This window comes from Helicoverpa armigera, chromosome 27, assembly GCF_030705265.1.
Source record: "Helicoverpa armigera isolate CAAS_96S chromosome 27, ASM3070526v1, whole genome shotgun sequence".
Taxonomy (NCBI): Eukaryota; Metazoa; Arthropoda; class Insecta; order Lepidoptera; family Noctuidae; genus Helicoverpa; species Helicoverpa armigera.
In genome coordinates this window covers 3,471,270-3,490,457 of record NC_087146.1, presented here as the reverse complement: position 1 = coordinate 3,490,457, position 19,188 = coordinate 3,471,270, and the positions used below count along the sequence as shown (strand labels likewise).

Here is a 19,188-nt window from a genome sequence, read left to right as displayed (position 1 = left end):
GTAGAAAGTCAAGTCAGAAAGTCTGACTAAGTACAAATAGTCAGAGGTTTAACACGTTCAAAAAAGCAATAGCTGCATGCAAACATAAAAAATAAACAAAATTATTGAATCAAATCAAACTGAAATTCCGCTCTTTTCAGACACCAAAGACAGCCTCCTGAATGCCTGCCCTACGTAATAACTTTTCATACGAAGTAACTATGCTTTCATTGGCCACCAAACCCTCACTTTCATCAAATGACCACTTCGGTTTACTGACACACAGCTGTCGCCTAACAAAATGTTGGGATTCATCCAATTTTATCGCTTACATTAACACAGTAAATTACTCAGTACTTACATTATTCGGGACCTGATTGACAAATAAACTAATGAAGCTACCAACCCTTATGTACTAATACATATAATACATACAAGAAACATATTTCACATACAAACCTACTAATGGTCCGTTTTTACGTAACTTGATAAGATTTAACTAAATTGATGGTTATTACAAACATTAATTAGGTAACAAAAATGCAGAAAGAGTTACCGTGAAAAATTCAATTAAAAGAACATGGATGGATTTTTTGTGTAATAGTATGTTCCTCCTTTCAAGAAAGTCATTTAATGTAATGCTTTTACAATACCTTATATTACATACGAACATAATTGCTCAGCAATCAATTTGATAAATCTCCCTACCCTAAACCCTTTATACATAAAAGAGCAATAAATTTATATAACAACAAAACCGTATTAGATCTAATAACAATAAAAATGCATTGACTATTCCTATAAACGTAATGTGTTGACATAAACACACTTTTACAGTGTATTCACAACGAATTAGCTGGCTTGTCGCCAAATCTCGCCGTTTCCCTTAGTTTGTTCAGCATTGGGCAGATTAGTAGCTTGCGTTTCGACTTAATTACTGTGTAAAGGTTTTAGTCATGTTTAGTGTTGACGAATTAAAGGTGTCGGAATAGGGGAAGCTTTTTAATAAATAATTTAGTTGAAATGTACCACAAAATAGCATTTTTTGAACAGATGCGTGTAATAACAAGCAACTAACTCATTTAAGACCACAAATTATTTACTAAAAGTAATTTTTTGTAATGCAAAAGTCTACAAAATATAGCTTTTCTGTCTTCCTATCCTATCTCCAAGACTCGGTAAAAATACAGAACCAATCAAATTATTTCAATATTATAAGATTTTTTTTCTTTTTAAACTGTTAGTTGAATTGTTTTATTTACATAGATATTTACAATACATATATACATACATAGGAAAATTAAAATGAACATGTTTAAAGCTTCTGTGCCTCTCTCTGAACCTAAAAAAGGATAGTCAAATTCACATATGAACTATCCGGCATTAACTTACAAATCTATCCAGCTATCAGGCTAGACTATGAATGTGGCGAGATGCGTGTATTTCTATATTACCGTGGTACAGCTGCAGCTCTTTGACGAACCCACAGTTCGATAAAATGTAACACAGGGCTGTGACGCTTACATATTTATCATAGACAGATTTTTTATTTATTTTTGTAGGAATATTCAAAAGACCAACATATCGTGACGATAAAAAACCAGTCTAACCAAGGGGTATTGGGTTGCCCGGGTAACTGGGTTGAGGAGGTCAGATAGGCAGTCGATCCTTGTACAACACTAGTACCAGGACGCATCCGGTTAGACTGGAAGCCGACCCCAACATAGTTGGGAAAAGGCTCAAGAGGATGATGATGAAGATATTTGAATACCAAAATCTCGTGACCAAAAAAAACGAACGAGCTCGTGGCTAAGTCTATGCCATGCGGATCGATCGATCATAAGGTTAAGCAATGCTTGGCTCGATCAATCCGTTGATGAGTCACCATCTTGTCATGAAGCGTTCTTTCCGTATTCCAGATGGCACGATCAACTGTAGGTCCCGGCTGTCATTGAACATCCTTGGCAGTCGTTACGGGTAGTCAGAAGCCAGTAAGTCTTATCTAGGGGTAAGACACTGGGTTGTCAGAAGATGATTTGAAAGACGAAAGTCTCCTGTGGTTTCGGAAGTATATAGTCTTAAATCAGGGGTAATGTAGTTTTTAACAATATATTTTTGGAATCCCATCACTTGGTTTCAAAGGAGAAATATATAAAGGAGAAATATAATAAAGAGTGTCCATGGAGTTTCTTGCCGGTTCTTCTCCATGAGACCAACTCTTTGGAACCGTGCACCTAACTTTGACGTTTCGAAAGAGCTTTCATAGGCCTATTTGAAATAAAAAATTTTGAGTTTGAGTTTGAGTTTGAGTTTGAGATCCAAAACACAAATTGTGCCTCCAGTGTCTTTCGAAGGTGTGTGTTCTTAAATTGCTTAAAGGATAATGTAGACATTTAACAGTGTTTTTATTTGGAATCCGATCGCTCGGTTTCACAGAACGGTGGGTACATAACTTTTATCTTTACTTTTTAAATAATATATGTGAAGCTCAAAAAGTCGCCTAAAATATGCATAGGTACGGAAAAATCGGATAAATAAACTCATTTCCACTTTCAAACACACATATGTAGTTACAAAATAATGTCTTCTACTTAATTTCGAAAGGAAAAATATATTTTAGGAAACATTATATTAAAATCTTTATAGAGACAAATAAAGTTTGTGAGTTTCTAGGACTTAGGATGTAAGACTGTAATCTTTGCATAAGTACTTTTTACTCTCTGCATACTTTTTATTAAAAAAAAAGTGAATCTCCCGGTACAAAAGTGACTGTATGTACCTACCTTATCATCTAATTTATAGCCCTTTGGTAAGATTAGTAATCAGAATTACCTATTAGCTTCAGACTACCCGTAACGACTGCCAAAAATGTTCAAACGACAGCCGGGAACCGCAGTTTATCGTGCTTTCGAAACTCGATATGACAAGATGGTCACCCATCCACTTACTGATCACGCCAGGTAGCTGTACCTGATAAAAATATATCTTAGTACTAGCTGGTGCCCGCGACTTCGTCTGCGCAGGTTTAGTATTTCGAACAATATGTTTACAAATTGTAGCCTATGTGTTATTCTGATGTATAAGCTATATCATTGTAAAGTTTCATTAAAATCCATTCAGTAGTTTTTGCGTGAAAGAGTAACAAACATCCATACATCCATACATACAAACTTTCGCGTTTATAATATTATATAGTAGGATTTTTCTTAGTAATTCGTGCCAGCCCTAGGATCCCCTCGTACTAGGGTAGTGCAACAATGACGCCGTAGGGTTGTAATTAAAAAAAAAGCGCGTAACGCGTTGGCGTGAATTTTCACGCGCACCACTCAATGCCTTGTGTATGTGTGTGTGTGTGTGTGTGTTATGATATAGTGTGTGTGTGTGAGTGTGGGATTAGGACTGGGGCTCGCGATTTTCTTTTTTTTTGTAATTATTTTTTTTTGTACCTAATTGCTTAATTTTGATAGATTAGATCTGTGTTCTTGGATTTCTATGTATTCAGTTCCTAGGTTTTATTTTATATTTGTACACCAATTATGTATTGATCAGAGGCAAAGACTTATTCCCGAAAGCATAACAAACTTAATCTATTAAGTAATATGTGCTTCCGTAATCATTTTCATATTTGTACACAATTTTCCACTTAATTTTTTTTAATACCCTGGGACAAAAGTCTATGTCCATAGTTAGATTTTATTTTAAGTACATGAATACTAAAATGCATCGAAATACATACAGCCGCTTTATCAAAAAACATAAAAGTAAAAAGTTACATAAAAAAACGCAACGATCGCAAGTGTGCAAAAAGCCTTATATTACGAGATATGTTTTAAAATGCGTCGGTAAGTAATTAAAACACTAGCGTGCGTGTCATCGAGTTTCAAGTATTAAAATATCATATTTTATGTATGAACCCTTATATACTTCGTTGGTTAATCACGTAGCTCTCATCTACGCGGGTTTGATTCCAAGTTTAGGCAAGTCGTCACAGCCGAAAAACGTCCTCAGCTGTACAAAATCCTCCTAAAATTTGGGGATATTGCTTTTTAACCGACTTCTAAAAAAGAAGGTTAGGGTAGACAGAAGCCAGTCAGTCTGACACCAGTCTTACCAAGGGATTTTAGGCGGCCCGGGTAACTGAGTTGAGGAGGTCAGACAAGCAGTCGCTCCTTGTAAAACACTGGTACTCAGCTGCATGCGGTTAGACTGGAAGCCGACCCCAATATAGTTGGGATAAGGCTCGGGAGATGATGATCGGGAGACTCTAAAAAAGGATGTTCTGAATTCAGATGTTTTTTTGTTTTAGGTATATCATGATTTGCCCATACTCACCGGGCTTGGCATGCATATTGGTGAGCGCAGTACCTATATATTTTTGGCTCCTGACATGCTGCTGCCCATCTCCAAGCAAGGCATTTAATATCCCACTTGGTGCTGTGTGGTGGTTATACCGTCACCAGTCGGTCGTCAGAGCCTCGTCTGTTGTTCAGCAGGGTGCAACACGGGCAGGTGAGGTTGGTAATTGGGGCAGGACGATGCTGGTTTGGGCTCTTACATCGCCAAAAGTAGTGTAAAAAGATGCAATATCACTTTTATGACTTATGGGTACCTACTTACTGACATTCTTAGTGTCTTTCTTGAATGAAAACATCTTGATTAAATATAGAATTTAAAGTCTGAAATCGTCTATCCGCCATGAGCGTAAGTGATGATTAACGCTCATTCCTTCTATGTATGAGAAGAGGCCTGTGCCTAACAGTGGGACAATAAAAACGCTAAAAACCATTGAATTTGCCAAGATATTTTGCTACTTAATAGTTAGAAGTAGATTTTATCGATTATATGCGATATATTTGTCAAAATAGTGAGTTCATTTCAAAAGAAATAAGCATGTACTTAGTGTTTTTCAAAAATGTATGCGAATAAACATTTCTATTTATTTGTATAGGTAAAATATAGCACAAATAAATTCTACCTTTCCCTCCCCGACTATTCAAAACCACGGCCTCAGAAATAATTTTATTTCTATAAACTAATGTAATGAAAAGAAGCATGTATGTACGTATATACATGTAAATACATAGGGGTACATAAAGCCCTGTACATAAGGTTAGGTTTCATTCGCGCATGTTAATACCTACGCATTTTTTCTAGACTATGCACCGTTTCCATTGTTGAATTGAAAGTTTCAGATACCTAGGTACGTCATTTTATTACTTCAAAATACATCACGGTTTTACCTACGCTATAACTAGCCTTATCATCTTCCTAGCATCATAATCTACTTAGCCTTTTCCCAACTATGTTGGGGCTTCCAGTCTAACCGGATGCAGGAAGAGTGTGAGTGTTTTAAGTACATGGAGCGTCTGCCTATCTCCTCAAACCAGTTTCCCGTTGTCCAGCCACCCCTACGCCCCCTGTTTAAACTGGTTGTCAGACTTTCTGTCTGACTACTCTGAAGATTTTCAATCGAAAAAGGTCTGAAATTCATCATAATAAGATAGTCATCCAACCAGGAACCGCGAAAATCGTTGCAAGTTCAGGTGCCTACCTAGCTTCTGAAGAAAAACACACCTAATCATGTTTTTTCTAATTTAGACCAAATCCCGCATCCCAATGGACACAATCCCCGGCTATCCTTTAACAAGCCTCCATCGCTCCCCTATCACACACACAAACACAACTCACGCACTTTCATACACACCAACACACACACATGCAAGCTACACGTAAAGGGCGACGTATGTCAGTTTTTTAGTGCATTGACTTGCATACACCCGACCTAGTTAAGGCCTCTTTTTAAGATTTTTATAGGCTGCTTTTGCCACCGGCGTTCAGAGGGACCTATTTCCCGCCTCCGGTTAAAAGAGTAGCCAATGTATATTTTGGGGTTTTGGCGTTAAAACGGACGGAAACGGAATAGACGGTTAAACAAGACAGACAGACTTTCGCATTAGGTACCTGCTGAACTTTATACAAGAGTACGACTCACACTTGGCCGGGTCTTCCATACTATCTATACTAAGGTTTTTTGGTTTGTATGTATCCTAAAGATTCAGAAACTGATGAACCTATTTGTAAAATACTTCCACTATTAGAAACATGGGCTATATTTTATCCCGGTATGGGCAGAAGTCAATTGGACCGTGGGTGAAACCGCGATAAAATAGGTACCTAGAAGATTTTAGTCAATTTTAGAGTCTACCACTTCCAGTCTATTTCAATATGAAAAATATTGAAAATATCCTTCAGGAATAACTAGAATTGAAATAGCAATGAAATCGTTCACTGAAATAGAAGTTCCGTTAGAAGATGAACACTGAAAAACATGTTAGAACAACCTGTATATGCCTTATACAGCATGTTTCCGGTTTATATGCTTTGGGCGACTATCACACTGAAAAGTAATTTTTCTGTAGCGATACCAAAATAATTTATCGTGTGACAGTCAGGTTGACAGATCTACCTAAAAAGCTAAACTGATATAAATGAAAATTAAAATGGAAAAAATAAAAAGTCAGTAAGTACTTCCATCATTCTATAATATGTTGACCAATTAAGACGATATTTAACTGTTCTATTGTCTTATATACATAAGGCATAATATTAACTAATGATTCAAATCAAAACAATCAATTGGATAGCACATTGCAAATAAATGAAAAACTGTAATAAACTGCTTATTTTTTCCAATCTGTATTTTATTAAATACCAACTGAGATATTTTCAGAATTTTAATATAGCACATTGCAATATTACGCTACGGTGTAACAGTTCCCCGATCTAAAGTCGTGCATTCACTCCGGAAGCGAACACGACTGCACGGTAAACGCAATCCAAGCTGTCTGTACCACGATTTACGTCATGTTGACAGACTAAATGTCATCACATTACTAGTTATTTTAGCTGTTTTCCCGGTTTCACACGCATCTCTGGTGAACTTCTTCACGTACCTACCTGGATAAAATATGGCCTCTGTTAGTCGGGGATAGTGAAGCTTTCCAACTGTGAAAGAATTTTTCAAATCGGTTTAGGAGTTTTGAAGCCTTTACCTACAACAATATGATTCCTCTTTATGATATGAGAACAAACAAACCCCTCTTTTAATTAGGATGATTAATTATCGTATGCTTAATTATCGTATTAAGGGCTGATTTTTCAATCATCTGTTAACTTTTATCTGAGGAATAAATATGGCGAGTTGACATATTTTCCATACAAGAACTGTCAACTTGTCAAAAATATTCTTCAGATAAAAGTTATTTGGCGATTGAAAAATCAGCCCTAAAGTTAATTCCTATTTTGGAAAACTGCATACGTACATATTCCGGTATCTCTAGCTAGGAATACTATAAGTAGTTTTACGACCCAATTCTGCTCGGAAGAATTTAATTTGCCTGCAATTTTATACAAAAATATTTTTCGCTATGAACCTTGGCCTAGCAAGTAAAAACTCAATAAATATTAAAAAGCGTTATTCAATTTGTTGCGATCGTGCTGAAATTATGTTCATGCATTTATTTTCGTCAGTCAATATTTATTTATCGGCTCATAACAAGTAGGTAATCGCCTAGACAATTCACAAAACGTAATAACACTTTTAGTCCTAAGAAATGCAAAGAAACAGTCAACGTTCCTTTTTTTAGAATGTTGTAATCATATAATCAATACAAAAGTTAACATAAAATTGCATATTCATTTAATTTAAAAAAAGCGATGATTTATTCATATAAAGCGAAAATAAAATAATTAAAGAATGTTAGTCAATTAAAACTTCAATATCTTAATTTAATTATCTATGGAATAAGTTTTCCTTTTCACATAACAGCCCCAGGTTTTGGTAATTTGAACTCTGGTCTCGGCCGTCTATCTCCCGGTCTTGGCCGCCTATTTCCCGGTCTCGGCCTTCTATGCCCCGGTCTCGGCCGTTCATGACCCGGTCTCGGCCTTCTATCTCCCGGTCTCGGCCGTCCATATCCCGGTCTCGGCCGTACATGCCCCGGTCTCGGCCGTATATGCCCCGGCTTAGGTCTTTTATTGGGTGTTGGTCTAAACGACAATGGTCTCGCGGAGATATACAGGGGAGAGTCATGTGATCCTAGGTGACTGATGTTGTAATGGTGACCTGAAAAATTTAAAATAAATATTAATTAAAAGAATAGCCTTCAACATTGGGACACGCTTATCTGAGGAACTTCTGGACTGATTTGGAATATTATTTTATACTAGCGATTTCACCCGCGTCCCGTGGAAACTACTGACCATAGGTACCGGGATAATATAGCTGTACCTTATATTGCTCGGAAAGAGTGCAGCTTTCCAACAATTACTTAAATATTTTTTAATGTCTATCAAGTAATTTTTGAGTTTATCCATGCTAACAAACAAAAATACAAAATTTTCCTCTTTATAATATTAGTAGGTGTCGATGTAAATTATCTAAGTAGAGAGGTAAATAACAATTTTACATTACCTATTGGTGAACTATGAGGTACAACACCTTTCTTTTCTATCTGAGGTTCTATCTCTCCATGTTGAAGTTCTGCAGTCACCACATAAACTATACACAAGACAATTATGATTAATACTCTCATATTTATGACGTCACAGTTTACTTTAACTAACTGCTGACAGGATTAATGTGGGCATATAGTTGCGCCTACGACTTTATATACCTAAATAGGTAGATATTGTGTATTACAATGGCGTATTTAATTTAGAATTTCCAGAATTTGAAACAATGTTATAATGGGTTATTGTAAGTTTGTATGAATAAATAAGGATAACGGTACATATATGGAATTATTGAATTGAATAAATGGATTACTGATATGAAAAAATCCCGTCACACTAAGATGGGATTTTTTGAAGGTAATCCATTTTTAATAAAACCTCCTATTATTTTCCTAATATAGGTAAATGCCTATTGTCGCACCCACTATTCCTTCACTCTCTTAGTCCAATGGGACGGCAATCCGTCCGACACTATCGGAGAGAGATCAGGCGCAGGACCGACATTACAGTACTCTCCGATACACGAGTGTATCAATAACCAAAGTCCAGACTGCCGGCTGTATTGTGAAAGTTTCTTAAAGCCAAACGTAGCTATTTCGGCCCGACTTGGGATTCGAACCCCGTGATCAGCAATTAACAGCCCTAGACTTGCGAAGAAGTATTTGGTTTGGAATACCCCAAGTGGCGCCATCTACATATCGTATCCTGTAAGCTCACGAGTTTGGTCTAATTTCAGGTCATGTCAGAGACGTCGTAACTAACATTATATCTTTTGCTGTTCATCTCATAGCAGTTTTCAAAAAAATGTTGGGGTCGGCTTCCAGTCTAACCGGATGCAACTGATTACCAATTTTTTACAAGGAGCGACTGCCTTGACTTCTTCAACCCAGTTACCCGGGCGACCCATCACTCCTTGGTAAGACTGATATCAGACTTATTGGCTTCTGACTACACGTAACGACTGCCAAAGATGTTCAAAGACCGTAGGGACCTATTGTTTAATAAGACCTCTGAAGTAACATCTATAATTAATTCGATGGGTAACAAAAAAACTAAATTTACCGCATAATCATTTATTATTATTTTTAAGTAGTATTAGTGTTAATTAATGAATACTTTTACAATGAGAACTAAGAGTACACTTAGATGGTGGGCTCGGGTTTGGGACGCAAGCCTCTAATACTGAGATCATAGACAACTTCTTCTATCTTCTTCACGTCATACTTGAGAACGTCGAAGCGTTTGCGCAGGTGATCGTTCTTTAGATTCAGTAATCTGTAAAAGAAATTTTAAGCTAATGTAATAGTCCTCGACGAGAGTGATGTCATAGATAGAACGAAGTGGAGAAGAAAAATTAAGCTGACCACCATGTGGGATGCATAGCAGGAAAGAGAAAGAATAGTCCTCGACTTTTGATTCAAATATTTTTGAAGTACTCGGAAAAGCTCACTTAATCTATACTAATATTATAAAGAGGAAAACTTTGTTTGTTTGTTTATTATTAATTGTTTGTTTGGTTGTAATGGATAAACTCAAAAAGTCCAGTAGGGACCTATTTTAAATATTCTTTCACCGTTAGAAAGCTATATTATCTGCGAGTAACATAGGCTATATTTTATCCCGGTGGGGGCAGTAGCTCCCACGGGACGCGAGTGAAACCTCGGGAAAACGGCTAGTTATTGATATAAGGAGTCAACAAAACAATGTGAGCGAAGCCTACGCTACCTTCTTTCAAAGATGTTTAAAAGTAGATCAGTATCTGTTTATGAATGGATTAATTCACGAGTTTTTTTTTTAAAGGATACCTTTCACACAGTTTATCGGTAGGCTAGACCGGGTGTACTACGCCCAATCGAATGCCAAATAATCGAATGCCAATTGATCGACCACTATAAATCGAAATTCTAAATACTCGAACATTCATAATATCGAATGGTTATTAAATCGAACATTCAATACATCGCGCAACATAAGAATTAAAGATTAAAATGTGATTTATTCTTGTATTCTTGTATTCATAAAAAATATAGATTTTTCGATAGGATGAATATGCGATGCATTTAACGCTCGATCAAACGAACATTCGATATTTTGAACACTCGGTGTATTGACTGCGCGATGTATTGAATGTTCGATTTAATAACCATTCGATATTATGAATGTTCGAGTATTTAGAATTTCGATTTATAGTGGTCGATCAATTGGCATTCGATTATTTGGCATTCGATTGGGCGTAGTACACCCGGCTAGACCCAGAGCTATCAATTAGCTTGTTTTATACTAATGCAACTGATTTTATACTCAATAGTTATTTTTTTTATGAATTCACCTGAACCCTGCATTTAACTCCATGACAAACTTGGAGATCTGCAGAGGTTTCTCATAGTCACCCCGGGTGACTGAGTTGACTGCCAGGCGAGCCTGCAAACGAATAAGTCAAACAGTTAAAATATGATGCTATTTTGGTTATTAGCAAGTGGCTAGCCTTAGGCCGCTGCTTCGAATTTTGCGGGCAGCGGAGCGGCGGCGCGGGCGGTCACCGTTTGACTGGAGCTCACCGCTCGTTGCCCGCTCCCCGCGCCGCTGTATTCGAGGGCCGCTCCATTTGATTATACGCGTAAGATTCCGCCGCTCCCGCGCCGCCACCGGCCGCTGCCGCCCCGCTGCCCGCAAAATTCGAGGCAGCGGCCTTAGCCTGTACCCTTTCCTAATCATATTGTGGGTGGTTTCCAGTCTAACCAGAGGCAGCTGAGTGCAAGTGTGGCTCATGGAGTGACTGCCTATCCGACCTTCTCAACCTAGTCACTTGGTCAACATGATGGTATGACTGGTTGTCAGACTTCCTAGCTTACGATAAGCCATTTTTTCCACGGGGACCATAATGTATGCAGCTAGGAATGCAACTGATTAGTGCACAAATGATAGGTGTGGGTACATATAGTTTCTGAATTCAATAGTCATATCGTTCCTTTCAGTGAATATAAGCTGTTCCTGCGGTTCAGTCGTTTTGGCGTGAAAACACAAAAAAGAAAGTTACTAAGGATTGCTTTCTTGATACATTGTTTCCTTGCACATAATACTATGTATGTTCAAAGACAAAATTCTAGATATATAATAGTATGTAGATGATTTTACCAGCTCAGAGCACAGCTGCAGCAGTCCATTGAGATAGTCCTCTATATCCAAATGGAAGCCAGTCTTCCTCTCAATGACACTTACTGGAAATTATAACATACATAGTTATGATGAGTTGTGTATTTGCTCATTATATTATTTATTTAAAACTTTTTACTCAATATACAACAGCTTAAAGCCATAGGCGCTTTCTACCAGTCTTTTGTAGATTATCTGTGATAAACATTAAGCAGTTTCTAAGCAGTTGTTTTGAATATTACATAGTAAATTGTGTCAGCCTCTGTACGTTAGGCATGTACAACCTGATACAATTAATGTCTTAGACCTATTCCTATAAGAAGAAACATTTTGCTTACGGCTGGTAGTTTGCCATAATAGAATAAATTCATGTTTATAGCAAGTGGGCAGCATGTATTGGACTTGTAGAAATAATGTGATATATTGTACTTACTGCCTAATATCTGAGCGACAGTGTCATGTGTGGCGAGGATGCCTGTCTCCAGCCAGATGGTGAGCGCGATGAAGAAGCAGTAACACAGTCATATTGCACCAATGTTCCTGTATCTATGTTAATTATAGAAATAGTGTGATATATTGTACTTACTGCCTAATATCTGAGCGACAGTGTCATGTGTGGCGAGGATGCCTGTCTCCAGCCAGATGGTGAGCGCGATGAGGAAGCAGTAACGCTGGGTCATGTTGCGCCAGTGCTCTTGGTATCTAAAGTCATTACGGAATCAGGTATTACTTAGAATTACTAAAATATTATTGCAATAGGAGGTATCAACATGGGTGTAACACTGTATGTAGTTACATACTACTAGTGTGTAAGTAGTAAGTAAAAACGCGGGAAACATCTAAATAAGTATGAGATAGTCATGAAATAATGAAAATTTTGCAAAAATAGTGAACATACTTATAATAGTCGTTAGGGGGTAAAGCCTCTTTCAGTCTTGCGTAGCCTGCTTGTGCCTTTTCAAATAATTCCCTTGCCTTGACACAAGCAGGAGTGACTGAAAAAAAAAACAGATTAATCAATGGAGTGTTGAGTAAACAACAAATAAGTTTTATTTATGAGATGAATGCTTACTGGCAGCCTCATTATGGTGAATTACTTGGAGTACTGTAGTCGCTTCTCGCGATATTTGACCAACATCTTTGCAAATGTTGCGAATAACCTACATCATACAATGCGTGTTAAATTCATTGAAAATGGCGGGAAAATATTGATAAAACAATGTAAATATTGTCGGACAATGTAATTTTGTTTAGTTGGGAGATTTTTACAGTTAAATTAAAAGCTTAAATGGTAAATATAAAAGTGCGGTTACGGTAAAAAGAAAAGCCTATTTGCTTGACAAATAACAGCAAATACCTCCCGTATTTCTTGATCCGTATCCATATTTCTTTGAAAGTCCGTGAAAATGGTGTTTATTACGTGATTTTCACACATTTTGACTGCTTTTTCACTAATTATTTATGAAACAACAGTGATGAAAACAACTTTTCGTGACAGAAAGAAAATCAATAAGTTGTTTTTTTTCTCTCACAACTTTTTGTTTAGGTTTGAATACGCGTCTTTTAAGCCACCATTTTAACGTGTTTTCAATGTGCTATGACGATTTCTTGTTCTTTTTGATATTTTGAATGCGCAAAAATAGATAATTTTCAAAACATTTGTAATGAAAATAACTTTTCGGTAATCGGGTAAATAATTTTAAATAAAAAAGTATTCACAAGTAGACACATAGAAGGTAGTCAAGGTAGAGGTAGCTATGGAATTAACTTTGATCTTGAAATAAACTTTAATCAACACAGCATTAATATCTCTTCTATACATATTGTAGATACAAGGAAATATTTGGTTACTCAAGCAACCAAGCAACAAAAAAAACAAACCCAATGTTGAAAAAAAAACAATCTTTATTCATAGACATGAATGTGCAAAACGGTTCTAATCTTATTAGCCAGGGGGCCAGTGCATTTGGCGGCCTCCTAGGATGTGGATGTGAAGGTGGTAGACACTCTGGGCTCCGTTCTTGCCATCATTGATGACGAGGCGGAAGCCAGACTTGTCAAGTCCTTCCTTGTGAGCTACTTTGCGGGCAGCAATTAGCAGGTGTCCTGGAATAAACAAAGTTTTATTTAATGCATCCTCCTTGCTAATGATTAGTTCAAAAGGGTCTTGGCAGTCTAATTGGAATTCTTGTGCCATATCTTGTAACATAAGAACTAATTTGTGTCTTAGCAATGGCATTTTTTTTAACTTTGTATTGTATCTATTTGAAAAGCTACTTATCCCACCCAAAACAAAAATGTGAAAGACTGCCAAGTACGATAATATGGGAATGCTTCGCCTATAAAAGAAGTGAGATCTGAATAAGTACCAAGTTCCATACACATACCTCAGTTAAAAATAGTTACTTTTTAATGATGTTACTTGGCAAGTTTTCATACACCTTGTTATATACCTACTAAACGCAATGAATCAAGTATTTAATTTTCTATTATAACTTGCCAAGTAATCATCATTAAAAAGTAACTATTTTTAACTGAGGTATGTGTATGGAACTTGGTACTTATTCAGATCTCACTTCTTTTATAGGCGAAGCATTCCCATATTATCGAACTTGGCAGTCTTTCACATTTTTGTTTTGGGTGGGATTTCATTTATTTTTGTAAGGTTGTTTATTTTATTTTTTTCTTATGATGAAGTTAGTTAAAGAAATGTCTCATTTATACTATCTTTTAGATTTTTTAATATGCACTATGTTTCTTACAAAGAAATGAACTAGATTTACTATGACTAGATTTACCAACTGACTGACATGACATGTTATCATATATTATGTTCGTGGATCAAAGTTACACATTCGTTATTTTCGAAAGTGATTCACACTTGGCCGTTTTCAGATTTTTACTTTACTTTGACTAAATACAAACCTTTGTACCATTCAAAGATATATAAATTTAGTTTGTTTTAGTTCCTTAGGGGTATTTTACACCGGGTATAAAACACCTTCATTATTTTGAAACCGACTCACACTTGGCCATTTTCAGATTTTTCCCTTTACCTTGACATAAAGACCTACCTCCATGCCAAATTTCAAGTCAATACGACCATTGGAAGTGGTCTAGGTTTTTGATGAGTGAGTCAGTGAATCAGTGAATAAGTGAATCAGTGAATCAGTGTATAGTAAAAATAGCGATTTTCTGACGTCAATATCTCAAGACCTACAATAGGTATATTAATGAAATTTTGTATTTTAGATAAGTGAGGGGGTCTCAACAGATACTAGAAATTTGATATGCGTAAATAAAATAGATTTTGAGTTACAGGGGGGTCGAATTTGGCCCGAAATGGTTCGTGTAATATAACCCACGGCCGGTGTGTCGCCTTTTTTGCTCGAACTTGGCGGACACACTGCCGTGTGTCTAGATTTCTAAACACTTTATACATATTTCTAGAAAATGCAAGGAATACAAGCTGTGATTTATTGCAATACCGGTCATGTAGTTTCTTTGTAACAAGTACATGTATATTATAATATTACCAAGGAGTTGTTCATCATTATCCTCCGCCTTCGAGAGCTGTGTGATGGGCTTCCTCGGTATCACCAAGATATGCGTAGGGGCTTGCGGGTTCACGTCATGGAACGCCACGCACTGCGGCAAAACACCAAGAATTGTATGAAAATAAATAGTGGGTCAGTGGGTCGTCTTAGGGGCGGAGTTAGAATAACATAAGTAGGAAGTTTGAAATTCTAGAGGTTATTTTATTTATTACATAAAAATTCTAGGAAAAAATTATTAACAACAGCTGATTTCCCATTGCAGTTTCTCAGCCAGCCGGCCGGTGCTCATAAAATGGTTGAAGGAACAAAAATATAATTGCCAACTTACTTGATCGTCTTCATAGACGAACTTAGCAGGTATTTCCTTCCTCAATATCTTTCCGAATATCGTATCTGCGGCCGGAGCGGCCGATTGCGCTAGTTCTACCTCACCGCCAGCCATTTTTGTGAAGAAAATCACTGACAAAAATTTTAGGACAAACGTCAGTGTTGCCAGATGATGATTTAGCATTCTCCCCAAATCTCACCCAAAATCCCCCCAAAATGTTAGTGTTTTGAGAAAAAACCCCCAGTAATTAGAAAAACATTTAATTGAAAAGTTTTGGGAAGTTTATTGTAAAAGCGTATACCCATCAACGAGTTGCTTACTCTGTGGAGGCGAGTAGCATGTACAGCAAGATTATGTTTATTCCTAATAATTTTATGCTATGAACATCAGGCATTTGAACAAAGTTAGATATGTTTTTACGAACGTACATTAAATTTTCAAAAATGTGTTGAGAGGCAACAGTCAGAATATTTATTTCTTTGAATTTCTCTCTAAGAGAAACTTTTGGACCCAGATTATAAATGGGTCGAACAGCTCTTTTCTGTAAAATAAATATAGTATCATCGTTCATCGTCGTTCTCCGCACGCAGCATTATTGTGGTAGTGTGTGTATGTTAAATGTATGTAGTGCACTTGGAGAGGCCTATGTCCAGCAGTGGACTGCGATAGGCTGATGATGATGATGATGTGTGTATGTTTTTGTGTGTGGTTCTATGGTGCGTTCAAATTAAGTAGTGAGTAATTTGGTCGCGTTCAGTCATAAAACTTTTTCGAAAAATCCTCCAAAACCCTCCAAGCCAATTTCAAATCCCCCCGCTGATCCCCCCAAAGGATTCTTCCCCCCAAAAAAACCCCCGTGGGCAGAAAATACCCCCAAATGTGGGGGGAATCCCCCCCATCTGGCATCACTGACAAACGTCATTGTGGTGTTGACGTTGACGTATTATACGGTTCTTGTTACGCAGAATTTTTGCGGCCTAATGGTAAAGACAGATCATGGCTAAGTCGTAGGTCGATCGATCATAAAGCTAAGCACCGATTGATGCGGTCATTTTAAAATCTTTGACAGTCGTTAGACATTACCGCTAGTTAGTCATCAAGTTTACCAACCAGTCTTGCAAAGGGTATCTTGATACCAAAATGCGCGTGCAGGGGTAGCTGGATCTAGGTTCTCTGGATAGGCAGTCACCTCATGTAAGTCTGGTATTCTACATCCGGATAAATTGGAAGCCGATCAACATTATTGGGAAATAAAACAGCAGGTAAACTTAAATACATATATTTACATAACTTACAAAGTATTTTACTATTAATCGTGATTAAATCTCCTAACTTCTAATTCTATAGTCTTGATCCAGGTCCAGTGGGCCACACCATATGATGTAGTGCTCGCCCAAACACGTGAAGAGACTTGAGACTTTTAGTTTGATGTTGTTCATCGACCATCACATGATAGCCAGTTCTGTCTAGGCCCTTTTCTACAGCAATCTGCTTCGCTACCAGTAACAAGTGCCCTGGAAGAATTTAAAATATTAACAACACTGTTACTTTAAATTCGAAGCAGATTTATTAAAGCTCACCAGTTTACACGGGCCAAAGCTGTGCTGATTAAGATATAACTTAATAAAAATGTTGTACGAATTTTGCAGCTGTCTTAGTTAGAGGAATGCTAACTCAACAATAGGGTTTTTTATTTTCATAATTATTGATTTAGAAATGACAAAATTATGACCTTTTGAAGACCAACAGTAAAACGGAACAACGGAACACGACGACATTGAAAGACAAGGCTATGGTCGCGTTCAAGAACGTTTGCAAGGCCAAGGCCATAAAATGAACAGCCTTGTCGCTGAAAATGATTCACAAACTCTTTGGAGGCCACTCAGCGTTACCTTGCGAATTTACGTGGCCTTTGATAAGAGAATATATAGGTATATCATAATAATATCTTAAGTGTTAAAGTACCTACTTGTAAAACGCTCAGTCATTATGAGTTTTGTATTAATAGATTTGTACTTAAGTACGATATGATTGATTATAATAAACTTATCGTCATTCAAAATGTGTCATTACATTACAATGATATTATGACTAAACTAAGCAAATACTACACTAATATCTATCGATCAAGTTTCAGAGGGGTCAGATAAATGAACAAAACGGTAAGAGGCCAGACGGCATGTCGTTATTCCCTTGGAAGATGGGTAGGCCTTTAGTATGGGACGCAACCTGTGTCGATACTCTTGCGCCATCACACCTTCCAAGTTCTGCGTGCTGTCATGTGCTGCTGCTGCCGCTGCGGCTGCGGAGAACCTCAAGCGGCGGAAATATAGTGGCCTTGTCGGAAACTATATTTTCGAACCGTTTGGGGTTGAAACCCTCGGGTCGTGGGGTCCGAATGCCCACATTCTATTTAAAGATCTCTCTAGGCGGCTGGTTGACGCTTCTCGTGACCACAAGGCTGGCTATTACCTCGGACAAAGAATCAGCATGGCGATCTAACGAGGTAATGCTGCCAGCCTTTCGGGCACGCTCCCAGTTGACCCAGTTGACAGCGATGGGGACGAATTTTTTGACGCTTTTAAGTTGCTTGTTTTACTAGGATAGTTTTTGATTTCTATTGTAAATATCTATGTAAATAAGTACCTAAATAATATATTTTTTTAATACAAAAGTTTTACATACCTAATGCTTTTTCGTGATCCACAGTTGTGGCTGATAGAGTAGGCGTCATCTTTTTAGGCACCACTATGAAATGTACGGGCGCTTGTTTGTTTCTCTGTTCATCAAATACTACGCACTGAAAAAAAAAATACAAAGATGATTATATAAAAGAAGTTACCTATATAATGAGTGAGAATTTTAACTGAAGTATAATAGCTATGCTGAAAATTAGTCTGTTTCTCCCGGTTTCACCGCGTCCCGGGGGAACTTCTTCGTTTACCTCAATAAAATATAGCCTTTGTCAACCGGGAAAAGTGTAGCTTTCCACTAGTGGAAGAATTTTTCAAATTCGGAGAGTTTAGGGTACAAACAAACAAACAAATAAAATCGCAATCGCAATTAAATTGAATTGAAAGAAAAACTATTTCCTTTATAATATAAGTATATAAATAATTAATTTTACCTGTTCATCTTGAAATATATATTCTGTATCATCCGGCTCTCTCCCGCCAAAAAACACAGACGCAACACTTGGCCTCTTTTGTGACACCGCCATTTTTGTTTATTTAAATAAATAATACTATTGTTCTGTGTAGCCTTATGACAACAATTAACTGATAACATATGAAATAAAATGTATTTGTTGAAAGGAAAATCAAGATAACGGGCTAATCACCTGTAGTTAGATTGATACTTTTCTATCTCTTATACTCTTTAGGATATTGTGTATAACTGAAAGAGAAAGAAAGTCTACTTATATGATTGGCGTAGTGACATGAGGAGCCAACGAAGAAAATGTTAAACGGAACGTCCTTACGTTTCTTTTCATTCAAGTAAGTAATAAAACAATTTTTATAGTATTGCCTTTTACGATTCATCTGGAGTTTTGTATGGATACAAAAGATAAAACTTGCGAAATTATGTACATAGACAATTTATCAACTTAATAGTCCTTTTTTAATGGTGGGAAATCATAAAACGACCTCTTCCGCT

At 37.0% G+C, this 19,188-nt stretch overlaps 3 protein-coding genes across 3 annotated transcripts; all 3 read right to left on the bottom strand.

Annotated features, from left to right (window-relative positions):
* Positions 1-9,550: 9,550 nt before the first annotated feature.
* LOC110384632 (translin) lies at positions 9,551-13,168 on the bottom strand. The gene is made up of 7 exons (XM_064042106.1): positions 13,004-13,168; positions 12,719-12,806; positions 12,545-12,641; positions 12,233-12,348; positions 11,629-11,711; positions 10,823-10,914; positions 9,551-9,768 (listed from the first exon to the last, which is right to left on the bottom strand). The coding sequence occupies exons 1-7, from the start codon at positions 13,079-13,081 to the stop codon at positions 9,636-9,638; spliced, it is 687 nt and encodes a 228-aa protein (XP_063898176.1). The 5' UTR covers positions 13,082-13,168; the 3' UTR covers positions 9,551-9,635.
* A 363-nt stretch (positions 13,169-13,531) lies between these two features.
* LOC135118937 (adenosine 5'-monophosphoramidase HINT1-like) lies at positions 13,532-15,689 on the bottom strand. Its single transcript, XM_064042107.1, has 3 exons — positions 15,532-15,689; positions 15,183-15,294; positions 13,532-13,752 (listed from the first exon to the last, which is right to left on the bottom strand). Exons 1-3 carry the CDS (start codon positions 15,643-15,645, stop codon positions 13,592-13,594), a joined length of 387 nt encoding a protein of 128 aa, XP_063898177.1. The 5' UTR covers positions 15,646-15,689; the 3' UTR covers positions 13,532-13,591.
* A 1,105-nt stretch (positions 15,690-16,794) lies between these two features.
* LOC135118955 (adenosine 5'-monophosphoramidase HINT2-like) lies at positions 16,795-18,856 on the bottom strand. Its single transcript, XM_064042174.1, has 3 exons — positions 18,659-18,856; positions 18,217-18,331; positions 16,795-17,045 (listed from the first exon to the last, which is right to left on the bottom strand). The coding sequence occupies exons 1-3, from the start codon at positions 18,749-18,751 to the stop codon at positions 16,873-16,875; spliced, it is 381 nt and encodes a 126-aa protein (XP_063898244.1). The 5' UTR covers positions 18,752-18,856; the 3' UTR covers positions 16,795-16,872.
* Between the last annotated feature and the right edge of the window lie 332 nt (positions 18,857-19,188).